This window comes from Halichoeres trimaculatus, unplaced genomic scaffold (assembly GCF_033239565.1).
Source record: "Halichoeres trimaculatus isolate MK-OKI-2021-1 unplaced genomic scaffold, fHalTri1.1 fHalTri1_scaffold_10, whole genome shotgun sequence".
NCBI lineage: Eukaryota > Metazoa > Chordata > Actinopteri > Labriformes > Labridae > Halichoeres > Halichoeres trimaculatus.
The window spans coordinates 22,585,606-22,598,731 of record NW_027437187.1 but is presented as its reverse complement, the minus strand read 5'-3'; the positions used below and the strand labels follow the sequence as shown (position 1 = coordinate 22,598,731).

The 13,126-nt window shown below is 37.9% G+C and overlaps 1 protein-coding gene across 1 annotated transcript; it reads left to right on the top strand.

The window, feature by feature from the left end:
• Positions 1-2,178: 2,178 nt before the first annotated feature.
• Positions 2,179-11,073, top strand: usp3 (ubiquitin specific peptidase 3). Its single transcript, XM_074678551.1, has 15 exons — positions 2,179-2,660; positions 2,915-2,975; positions 3,574-3,711; positions 4,115-4,198; positions 4,386-4,467; positions 5,131-5,210; positions 6,133-6,246; positions 6,527-6,640; positions 6,782-6,931; positions 7,190-7,296; positions 7,620-7,700; positions 7,784-7,902; positions 7,999-8,112; positions 9,353-9,420; positions 9,952-11,073. Exons 1-15 carry the CDS (start codon positions 2,573-2,575, stop codon positions 10,415-10,417), a joined length of 1,866 nt encoding a protein of 621 aa, XP_074534652.1. The 5' UTR covers positions 2,179-2,572; the 3' UTR covers positions 10,418-11,073.
• Positions 11,074-13,126: the final 2,053 nt, after the last annotated feature.

Sequence of the window (13,126 nt, the reverse complement as noted above, 5' to 3'; positions counted from 1 at the left end):
AAGAACATAATGAATGAATTGGAGATAAGATTTTTTTACTAACCTGTGTAAGGGCGACTTGTTTAATGTTGTACTTTTTTTCAGCTTAACAACATGTGCAGAATTTCTTAAGTTGTATTTTTATCTCTGAAGACTGATTTTTATCTGTCAATCTACAATCCAAACTTAGTCTGACTGGTTAAACTCTGATTTAAAAGAAACCATAGCTGAAGCAATAAAGACATTTTTAACAGAAAAAACAGAAGTTCACTTCTTTAACACTTCTCATTTGTGAGCAATCCTTTCTTTGTTTGTTTTTGTGTAATAGCATACTAAATATAATTTGATTTGTGATTGACTTATATGACAAATATCAGACAAATCAAAGCCCAAACAACAAATCAAGGAAAAAGACAAAAAGTGCAATGAGTATTGATCAAAAACATGATTTTTCCATTTTAACAGAAGCAGAACAAAAAAAAAGTTAACACATTTCTCTTTACCAACATTTAAGTCTAAATGGAAACAAAAGTACTTAATATCAGACTCATCGGTGTGCATATTTACCTGAAATGCCTTAAACTGATCTCATGATCATTTCAGTGTTTCCAAAATATAACTCAATCATCACCTAGCTCAACAATCTGCTGAAGGCTGTCTAGGGTAGTCTGAAGACTCTGGCATTCAAAACCCAACACATATATTTAGAACTGTTTTGGAAAGCACTGTCCGGTAAGTGCACTGTCTCTGTCATTATGTAGCCTGCTCAGCATCTGTGAATCCCTACTCTACAGCAGTAAAGCTCTCAGTATGTTAGTATCATACTAGTTTTTATATGTCCTCAAGTGTACTGTATCTTTAAATGCTAGCTCTAATCTCATGGTTGTGTTTTGTGATGAGTAGTCAACAGCTTTTAAGGATTACAAATAAGCTGTCAAAGTGTTTATCCTTCATTATGTTTAAATGGTGTAAATATTATCACATATTGTTGGTTGACATATATGATTTTACCTTGCTTTAAGCATTTTCATACTGAGCTCCACTATGAAGTATACAAGTGTTTTTTTAGAGCATGGGTGGCGGATCATTTAATACAATATGATGGTGACATCTTGACGGGTTCCCTACTGATACTGCTGAGCATAAATGTGCAACCAACAAAAATATGCATGAAGCCTGTTGATTGAATGTAATGAGAAAGCAGGACTATTTCAAATCTTTCTACAAAACTTGTAGCAAGTTTAGAAGAACAAATAAATTGCTGGGAGACTGAGGTTGGTCCTGGTAAAATCTCTGACTCGTTAACACAAAAAAGTCAAACCCAAACAATACACGTTTTATCTTTTATTGCTGAAAATAATTGAATCATGACAAGCCAATTTTAACATGAAAAAGGACACAACAGTCAACAAAAGCAATGGCAACTCAGCTCACTCCCTCTCTCTCTCATCCCTGCCACCCAAGCCATGACAGGTGACTCCATATCTCTTCCCTCCTCCCAATAATCAACCACATACCAATTAACCCGACGTCCTGTGTGCTTGGCATTGCCAGAAGTCTGCATCAGACAAAGAAAATTTTGTGTCCTTCAGCACTCACATTGGCCTGCTTTTTGGATGGGTTATAAAAAGTTGGGGTGTAATATGGAGTGAGGCTTAAGTAAAATGTGTTCAATGTGGGGTGTTTAACTATGTCAGATTCTATTGAATTTGTTCTTGAACATTTCACATTTCTTAGTGTATCAGAGGAGCAAATGAAGGCTCAGTGGGTTGGTCACTCTTTGATTAGCTCAATCAGGTGATTACATAAATATGAATAAAAGGGAATAAATATGGACAAAGATGAAAAATAAATAATTTGTCTAATTCAGTTTTTGACTGAATTCATCTCACATTATCATAATATATGAATGGGCTTTACAATATCAGCGTTTTCACGAGTAAACGGACTTCATCCATTGCTACTTGTTCACGAGAATGTCTGTGTACTTATGGGCAACTACGCATGCGTAGAACGGTATACAAACGAGAACTCAACTTAAAACTTTGTTCCTTAGGTTTGGGTATAAGAGCTTTTAATCGTCTTTCTAAACCCACAGTGAGCGATACCTTCAAAACTGGAACGCGCCTCTCTTAAAACGGATTTTATGTGAAACTAAGTGAGGGCGGAAGTAGCTCAGCGTACTCTGAAGAGGTTTCTCATCTTTGTTTTGTAGTTGCGGCCGAGCCGGCTGAGCTACGTCACTTCCTCAAGTTATTTCCATTTGTTTGTGGGAAACGGCAGCGGGTTTTTGGTACCTTATACCCCAAAGAGAGCTTTACTATTTTTACTCACAACATGCCAGGGTGGAAACTGCGTAACCTCTTTCTTCTGTAAACTTATTTATCTTAAAAGTATGCAAGAAACGTAGGAGCGACCAAATGTGTTAGCGTTAGCAAAGACAGGAAAACGTGCGCTCGCCCACAGAAATAGTTGATCAGCTAACGATAGCTAGTTAGCTGGTGTAGGTAAACTGACTGACCATTGTTGGATCCCCTGTATCTGGTGGTGTTTTCATTTTGCTAACGTATACGTACCTGGAAATTTTATTTTGATGGAGTGCCCTCACCTGAACTCAAACGTGAGTCCCGTGGATGCCTCCCGGTTGCCTCACGGTACACCGTCCTCCTGGTGTTGTAACGGTAAGTGGTAGTCACTCTTTCCTTTGAGAAAATTGACGTCAATGGAAACAAAAATTACAGGTTCCATGTCCCATCCTCTGCTGCAACTGATACCGCCACATCTGTGTCAGACACATGGACAGTCCATCACAACAGTGTCAACATTTCACATGTCTTCGTATCAGTTTGACAAATGAGAGATGGTTTAAGAGCAAATCAAAACGGTGCTCAAAATCGTGTCTTGCATCTCTCTCTAGCTAATGTTTTATCTGTAGTTTGCAGGTCCAATAAAAGCCCGTGGATTTGTCTTACCTGTCTGATGGTTCACTGTGGAAGGTAAGTTCGGGTGTGCTGTTGCTGTTTACCTAACAGAAGTAATACTCTGTTATGTCTCAGTACTTTGGCTGCAGCATAGACGTGTTAATTATACAACCGTGTCAGAGCTGCCGTGCATGATGAAGTTATGGATAAAATGCGTATACACATGGCACTAAAAAAAACCCTAGATTAATGAAACATACTTGAAATTATGATTGAGGGGCAGTAGTTGTATTAGGATAGGTCTGCTGCTGCTTAGACAGGATTGTATTGTGAGTTACAGTGTTGACCTTAATTAATAAAAATGTTCTGTTTGTTTCTAAAAAGATTACGACTCATAATAACTGAGAAAAATTACACACTCATTCTGAAAATGGTGGCAAACATCATCCAGATGTTCTATAATAATATAATAAAGCCTAGAATTTCCTGTTTTACCAGAAAAACAGATTTTCTAGTTGATGAGAAGCACCGATATTCTTAAGATCAAAGCTATTCTTTGTGGGGGGTCATTGCAAAGTATTTGATTGTCTACCTTTGGTTGATATCTGTTCCTGAATAATTTCAATGCAGTTTCAAAAAAATATCTTGTCTGATCTTGTCTCTTTCTAACTAGATATGTTAATGGACATGCAAAGAAACACTTTGAAGAGAGCCAGCTTGTCAGCATCAATCAGAAGAAGGGAGAAAAACAGGAGAAAGAGAAATCCCATCATACTGTCTGCATGGACTGCAGCAGTTACACTGTGTTTTGGTGAGTATCCTCCTTGACCTTATCTGTGACTCACTATTTGCTCCTTCAAAAGTACAGCCATAGAGCTTTTAAATTATCAGTATGGTGTGATGGTAGGAACAAGTATTAAGTATAAGAAAGAAGCAGAGATCCTGGAAGAAATGGGCACACTATGGTGCTACCAGCCAGGTTAATGGCTTTTTCTATAGATCCAAATATTTTCAAGTGTAATTGGAAAGTACTGGAGGAGATGTCCTCTTTTAATTTATGGTTGTGGCAAAGTACAACATATTCATGCAGTGTGTTATTTTTAAGTTATTTCATATTTCTAATGTACAGTATTAATGATTCAAATAAGTTTCTGTAGTTTCACAGTGTCTAGAGATGAGATATGTATGTGTCTTAACTGATGTTTATTTTACAGTTACAGATGTGATGACTTTGTTGTAAATGACACAAAACTCGGGTTGGTCCAGAAAGTGAGGGAACATCTTCAGAGTTTAGAAAAGTAAGTACAAATATTAAAGATTACCTCTACTGGCATAATTACATTCAGTTTACGCCCTTGTCATTGACCTCTTGACAGTATTTGGCATAAAAAGCTAAGTGCAGCTTTGCAGTTGCCCAAAGAGTTGCTAAATGAAATACATTCACAAAAACAATGTATGCCATAGCCAATGTTTTCCTTCTGACAGCTCGGCACTGATGGGCGACAGACAGAGGAAAAGAAAACTTCAAGAAAGCACAGCACAGGACAGCAAGCTGTTAAAAGATAATGTAAGTGTTGGTATATGATCCGATATCATTGGTATTTTGAAAGGAGAAGCAACGTTTAACTAAAGATGCATTCAGAAGATTCATGAAAATATGTTTTATTTTAGGGCTGCAGCTATCGAATATTTTAGTATTCGAGTATTCTACTGAAAATCCCATCGATTAATCGGATAAAATACATTTTTGTTTAGTTAAAGAGCAGTTGTTTTTCAAATGAAAATTTTTCTCTTTAAGAAATAGAATTTTCTGATACAGCATGTCAGTAAGAGCACTTGCTTTGGTAGCTCCAAAATTTGTAAACACACTTTGACACATTTTTTGTGCCTTGTACATCTCATCAAATGTTGCGGACCCAAATGGCACCCGTTTCGTAGAATGACCCATTAGACTCCAAACTCCAGAAAAGAAGCTAGATTTGTTGCTAGTTCCTATTTTGTATAAGAGGTAGCTTGAGGGGTCTGAAAACTCTCTTAATATGGCCTCAGCTCTATTTGAAATACCACTGTTTAATCTTTTTTAAAGTTAAACAATTCCTCAAGGCGGAGAAAATTACTCGAGTATTTTTTGTAATGGAGTACCTCAAATCATTCGAGGAATCGTTTCAGCTCTATTTTATTTAGACACATCCAAGTACCCATAATTCTGTGTTCTACCTTTGCCTGTCAGGATGGGGTGGCTTTAGGTGCTACAGGCCTGAGGAACCTGGGCAACACGTGCTTCATGAATGCTATACTGCAGTCCCTCAGGTAAGGCTCTGCACTGAGGGTGAGGTATGTGGGTGGTAAACTAGGTTGGCGACATGGTTCAGTAGCCCTGCCCCTGCAGACCCAGGGCCTCATGACCAGTCATCCTTTATTAATACAGTCTGGGGCACAGTCAGGGGATTTACTCAGGCTGCTAGGAAATAAGACACAGCAAACACATACACCGATTGTTCTGGATATTATAGGAATACATTGGTGTGTTTTAAGTCACTTCAAGTAAGAATATTTTTAAAGGCAGAGTATTTGCCAGTTAATGCTAAGATTGGATAACAATTTATGACAGTTTTTTCTTTCTTATAGTTCTAATTTCCCTTTTTCCATTTAGCCTGTAGTTCAGGTTAATTTCAGTTTCGTGTTAAAAATCAGTATAAAGGACATGAAATGTAAATTTGTTTACATTTAGTGGTGGCTCAAAATATTTTCTGTTTATGGCAACCCCTTTAGTACAACTGTTGACATCACATTATCACTGACAATGTAAAATACACATCTTAAGGGCACAAGGCTGCATTTTGCATTTTGAATGAAACCAGTGTCTTTGAACTGTAACTGCACAGATAATTTCAGCTTGTCCCCGCATGTTACATACATTTGTTTTATGACTGTGTTCATGATTGTTTTCATTTGCAAAAGAAAACCAACATTGTACATTTAAAACATACTTAACATTATTTTTGTAAATACTTATTCTTTACAACTTGTATTCCTGTAAATGGATCAGATTCATGTGGAACAGTAACATGTTGGTGTTTCTGCAGTATTTTTAGATGTAGTGTTGTATTATCTCAAACAAGATGCTTTAATCATTTTTATAGTCAATAGTAGCTCTAACTATCTTGCACATTGTTTTATAATTCTGTAAGTCTTAGTTATCCAACATCTTAAATGTGTGTTTCTCTGACAGCAACATCACACAGTTCAGCTGTTATTTCAAGGAGTTACCTGCAGTGGCTCTACGCAGTGGTAAGACGGCCGGAAGAAGGATGTACCACACCCGCAGCCAAGGGGACACCAGTGTGTAAGGTCCTCTTCTGAAAGGGGAAGGATTAATGGGCTGAGAGCACTGTATTCATTTTAGAAAGCATAATAATAACAAAAATGTTTCCTGTTGCTGGAGAAGAGGCTCCCCACAGCTTTAATGATCTTAATCCTGGAGCACAGCAACACGAGAAATGAACCAGAAAAACATCGTAAAGTTAAATGCAGTCAGACACAAATGTTGGTATGTGTTTATGTTAGAGAGTACAACACGTCCCATGCTGCTCAGAATGATGACAGGGTTGCTCTATGTTGAACAGGTCTTTGGTGGAAGAGTTCAGGAAAACCCTTTGCTCCTTGTGGCAAGGCAGCCAGACTGCTTTCAGTCCAGACTCCTTGTTTTATGCTATATGGAAAATCATGCCAAGTTTCAGGTGGGTCAAGAGGAGAATCATTTCTTGTTACATTTTACTTGTTATTTCTATTACTCTGTGGTGTGTATACTTCAGCACACAGCAGAAAGATACTGCTGTGAGTTACAACAGTGTTACTGAATGCTGTGTTTTTGTGTCTAGGGGCTATCAGCAGCAGGATGCACATGAGTTCATGCGTTACCTGCTGGACCACCTCCACAGGGAGCTTCAGTGCAGTCGCAATGGAGCATCTCACCCTGTCCCACCTCAGGACGGGATCAGACTGTCCACTGCGGAGGGCAAATGCTGCATGTAAGCGCGTTGTTTTGCCACTCTGTGGTCATGTCTTTATCTTTCTGTTGATCGATGGTTTAAACAAAGTATATACTATTTTTCACTCAGGAAAAGTTGTAGAGTATGTATTTTTACATTTTCCAGATTGTTCTGAATATGTAATATGTACTAGTCAATAAACTTTATCTGGTCTACTATATTATATTTTGCTGATGCAGTGATTCATACCAGATGTTTTTATTATTGATTGTATTTGCTTTATTTTTGTATTTTCAGCAATGGGACTGCCAGTGTTGTCACATCCATTTTTGGAGGCATACTGCAGAACGAAGTGAACTGCCTGATATGTGGAACAGAATCTCGGAAGTTTGATCCATTCCTTGGTGCGAAAATAAATAATAAAAAAATGAAACATTTGTTTATAAACCAAACACTGTATGTGATGACAGTCTTAGCTATTAAATAATGGGACAGACTTTATCAGATAGTTCACGTGCAAGCTTATGTTTGCTGATCACAGGAAAGAAAGAATATAAACCCAATATTGTGAATGTCATTGCTGGGTTTTTGTTTTTACTCAAGTAAACAACATATTTCAGAAGTGATGAAAGAATACATCTCAGAACTGATACAACTATAAAAACTACAGAGCCTGGATAGTTTTAAAGGAAAGAGTTTATTTAATCTTTCCTGTTTTCTTTCTCAGATCTGTCTTTGGACATTCCCAGCCAGTTCAGACAAAAGAGAAGTAAAGACCAGGAGCCGGGGCCCATATGCACCTTACGTGGTACGTTTTTCCACTGTCAGGTACTGTCTCATTATGTACTGATGAAAATACTGATATGCCATATTTAATGTGGTTTCTTTTAGACTGCTTACGTAGCTTCACTGATCTGGAAGAACTTGATGAAACAGAGCTGTACTACTGCCATAAGTGTAAAAAGCGACAGAAATCCACAAAGAAGTTCTGGGTCCAGAAGCTGCCAAAGGTCAGAGACCAGAGATCATCAAGGTTTTTTTTGTGTAATAGTGGGTGGAAAATAGTCTATTTTGATCTAATTTCAGACTTTTATTTCCATTTGTAGGTTTTGTGTCTGCACCTGAAAAGGTTCCACTGGACGGCCTTTTTGAGAAACAAGGTGGATACCTATGTGGAATTTCCTCTGAAAGACCTGGACATGAGAGGATACCTTCTTCAGGTGAGCTCAAAGACATGGTGATTGTGGAAATTCACAATATAGTTCGTTTGTTTTATTAGAGGCAAGGAATACAAGTAAATTCTGATACTCTGGCGATGAAGGGTTTATAAAAAAAATCTTTCGAAATCTAAAAATGTCTAAAATAATGACACAAAAGAATCATTTAAGAATATGGAGGTGATGGCTCGTAGCGCTCCCTAGAGCTGGCGTTAGTGCTGTAAGAGTCCAGAAGTCAACTGTGCTCTTTCTGTTGTGGTCTGAGTGATAGCTACAGTTTGTGGAGAAACACTGGCTGTAAAATAAACAGCCTCGTACAATCGTGTGTTTATAAAGCACACCTGCTATTCTCAGGGTTGTCTGGAAGATCCCTGAAGGAAAACCATTTCTGAGCAGTCATGCTGGACATTTTAATGGTATTGTGTCAGCAACTCTTGAATAAAACCTCAAAATATCACTAGAGGGTAGTGCTCCTGTCCCAAGATTGAACCTTTGTAATGAGGGGTATGAAGGTCAGACAGTTGTCGCACCAAGAAAAGACGTTAAGTGTCAGTAAAATACCAGGCTGCTGAAATAGTTGAGCATCTGAAATATGAGTCTGAGATGTCTGCATTCTAACTTTGGCACGGACGGAACTGACAGCATCAAGAAAATATTTTTTTTAGGGAGATACATGGGGTGTTAATAATATGTAAGACTCACAGAAGCTACTTTGAAGAAAACGGTGGTTTGGTCAACCTGGACCTTTCTTTGTCAGCTGGTGATGGTTTTTAGTCCATGTGGCAGATCTGAGATCAAAAAGTCCAAACAATGGAGAAAAAACTGAATTGTTTATGAACACAGTTGTTAAAATTCAAATGCTTATAGATGAACTAAATGGACATTAAAGTATGATTGCAGATTACTATCTGTGGTGTGTTCATTATGTTGTATTTCAATCACCAGTGGTCCCTTCGAAGATTAATTTTCTACAAAATTGGAGCAGAATACTGCTGTAAAACAGAAGTCTTTGCTCCAGTTATTTATTTTCCAAAGAGGTTGGGGGTTTTGTCATGGTTTTGTTTTCTTCTATCTTTTAGATTTTTAACCTGACTGTCATCGCCAAAGCTATTTTGAAGAGTTGTACAGAATGATAATTTTCATGTTCATGTACTTTTGTCTACTTTCCCTGAAGTTCTAATTTTTTGGGAATGCCGTGGGAGGATTACGTAGGGAGCACTTATCTTGTTTTACATGTTTGCAGCCAGAGAATTCATTACCAGAAAGCTGCCTGTATGACCTCGCTGCTGTCGTAGTCCATCATGGATCTGGGTGAGTGATTGAAGTCTCAGTTAAAAACTGAAGTACCTTTTTAATCTGTTGCACTTTTATGTTTTTCCCAAAAGGAACACACATTATCTAAAGCTCTGCAGCATCTTGAACAAATCTGTTCTCTGTCCATCTGACATCTAATCAAGTAACTGCTGTATCTCCAAAACAGTCAACACTGGGCCATAAATCCATGCAAAACCTTTTGCCAACCAGCTCTGCCCACCACTGATGCCCGTCAGGCATCCTGCTTAAACTGATGTTATCCAATATGTTGGAGAGCTCAGTTCACAATTGCATTTTAAAAATTCATGTAGCCACTAAATGCTGAGCAGTTGTGAGTCTTAGAAAATGCCCTTAGATTTGGCAAACAGCTTCCTGAAAAGCTGCTGTTTCACCCTCAGCCTCTAGGTGGCAATATTGTACTGCTCCTGTTCTATGAAAACTGAACGTGTCCCTCTAACTTCAGCAACAGTATGAAAGACTTTTGAGAAACCAGACAGCTCAAGGTGAGAAATGTGTCTGTGTCCACAGGGTTGGATCCGGACATTACACCGCATATGGCAGCCACGAAGGCCGCTGGTACCACTTCAACGACAGCACGGTGACTCTGACCAATGAGGATGCAGTGAGGAAGGCCAAGGCCTACATCCTCTTCTATGTGGAGAGGACTGACCAGGTGACTTCAGACAAGACTGCCACCAACAGCACAGCCACAGAAAGACACACTGTGGACAGTGTTTGCCCAGTAGTGTGTCAGGAGGAGGTTTCAGCAGACGCAGCTCTCACACACATGGATTTAATGGATGTGGCAGACCCACACAAAGATACTGTGGATGTACCAGCTCCAGATAATGCTGCGTTCGAAAATGTGGGTGAAGACGTGGCTGAACTGCATAAAGCTGACACAGCTTTAATGGAGGCCGCAGCAGATAGTGATACCTCAGACAAGGCTGCACTAGAGGAAGCCAGCCAAGCAGTACACGCAGTTGCACAGTGATTCAGTTAGGCTGCCTTAAACCAGCTCCTCAACCCAATTTTGGTTTTCACCTCAGTCACGTTTTCCAGTGTTTGATTTGAAATAGTTGTTTCCACGTTAAATGTATATGCATCCTTTTTTTATTTTTATGACCTGCATGACAGCATCATGTATGATTTGCTGCTTGATTTTTGTTTAGTATGACTTTTTCTTTTTCTTAATATTGTGTTCCTCAGCCAAGGTAGCTCTCTCTGTGTTATAGATTCCATAGCACGTTGTTTCAAATAAGCCAGGCTGAAGCCTCAGTTGGTCCAATGTTTAGCCTAGAATCATGAGGTGGGTTATTTTTAGACACTGTGTCATAATAATATCTGGAGTAGTTGTTGTTTATAAACTCTCATGTTGTAATTTACACCTCTTGAGAACCTCAGTTTTTTTATTTTCCGATTCTTAGAGAGGATTTTAGGGTATAGAATGCAATGCATTTATCGACTGACATGACTGCTCTTTAGAAAGTTATTTCAACTTCTTGATCAGAACCAATGTGAAAAAATTGATCATTCTCAAAATGTGTTTTTGTTTGTACTGATGCTGAAGTGTATTTTAATAATGTTTGATTTTGACTGAAATTGACTCAAAGAAACAAGCCCTGATGAAATGAAAATGAAAATTATGAAACACAAACTGTTTGTGTTTTTTGTGTGTGTCAGAAAATAACCCATAAATTTCCCTCTTTACTTAACTTCCTTTTGTAACGGGTCAGCGCATCCATTATCACAGCCAAAGCAGAGTGCAAAGTGAAGCACTTAAACACAGGCAGGAGGACAACCTTTTATGTTCTAACCAATAATCCTTACAGCAAAGACGACTTTTTATCAGCTGGATGCTGGTGTATGCTCTTAGTGGGATTTTAAATAACAGAGGTTCATATCAGAAAACAAAAAAAAACATACCCCCTGAAAAGACTCAGAGACAATGTTAAATTGTAATTTACCTTTTCAATTTTTTTCAATTAGACTCAAACTTATGTCGCTCCAGCTTAACACACTGGAGAATACAAAACTTTAATTCTTTCAAATTGGGTGCTATTTTCACATTTGGTTTGAAAAAAACATTTTTGAGGCCACCTGTAGTAAAATAGTAAATATTTCACAGTTCTTGCTTTCCTACTGTGATCATGTACATCTTGTCCATTACTTTTTATAGATAGTAAAACATCTTGTTTAAGTATGATTCTACGAACCCAGGAGAACAGGACAGACTTTATATTTGACCCTTTGTGATTGTAAAGGCTTGTTTTCTCAAGTTTTGATCTTTGTGCTATGAGCAGCTCCACACTTCCAAAGAGTTATATTTGAAATATACAGGTAGTCTAAAAAGTTTCTTTACAATTAAAAAAAAATGATTACAAAAGCAAATAGACAAATACGTGTGAGTTGTTGAAAGTGAGGATTAGGTACTGAAGATACTTTTTAACTAATTCAATAGAGGAACTAATTTCGTAGGGGAAAGCTAGAGCCTTCTCCTACATGAATTCCTCAACTGTTCTTGGTTGTCCACTCCTCCCTATATCTATATATCTCCATAAATAGCTTGTGCCATGCATGAATTGACAGACTTGACGGTGGATCTCTTCCATGCTTAGATCTAGGGATGTTTGATACTAGGGAGGGGTAACGAATTAGATACTTTCATAGGTACCAACCGAATTCTGTCAAAAGTACCGGGTACTGATTCACATAAAATCAAAAGGTACCATGTTAAGGTACCTAAATGCATCCTTGTGGCTATGAGGAGTGGAAGAGTAGGTGTTTTTCCATGCTGAACATAAACACAGCATTGCAAGTTAATATGTAATAAATATGTTAAATTGAAAAAAAAAAATTAAACAAATTGATATTTTTTACCATGTGACCAAAAAAAGTACCGAAAATTTGTACTCACTGATACAGAGTACCAATACTGCTAGTACTTTTGATACATAAAATTTAAATTCACAGTGACAGATCAACTTGATTAAAGACAGTACAGTCAATCTGTCATGAAGTCCAAAATAAAACACCAACAACTCTCTTTGAGTTTATGATTTTTTTAAATAAACCAAAGAGCAAAATAAACCTGACTGTTAACTCTCCCTGGTTCATTTGTTAAACTGCAGCAGGTAGCGGCAACTACTGCCGAGGAGGACTTACTCAACTTTAGATTTCTTTGCCTTGAATATCGGCTACTGGTATTGGCAGCCTTCACAAGTACTGACACCTTGCAAAAAAAGCTGGTATTGGCCCAATACCTGATACAGATACCAGTACTTGCCCATCCCTACTTACTCATGTTGTTTTGCTGAGTCTGGGTATTCATTTTTGCTTCAATAAATTACGACACACATTGTGCCTACTTTTTAGGGGCTATTGTGACAGTAACTTTCTTATCAACAGGATACCTGGAATACACAAGTGCAATGTGATCAAAATTTTTTATAACTACTGAGTACAAAGAGCAAATCTTATAAGGATATCTCATAAATTGTCTTTTTGGACACCCTGTATTTTACCTTTTTATTCATACCTCAGGACTGCAGCTGGTTTGTGTTTCTGTAATGAGAGGATCTTTGTAAGCAAATTTGATCTAGCACATGTGTAAAACCTGTTCACAGTTTACTATTTACACTCTGAACCCTTATTATGGCTACATATAGAAAGCAGCCTTGATATATCTGATGAGGGGCCTTTT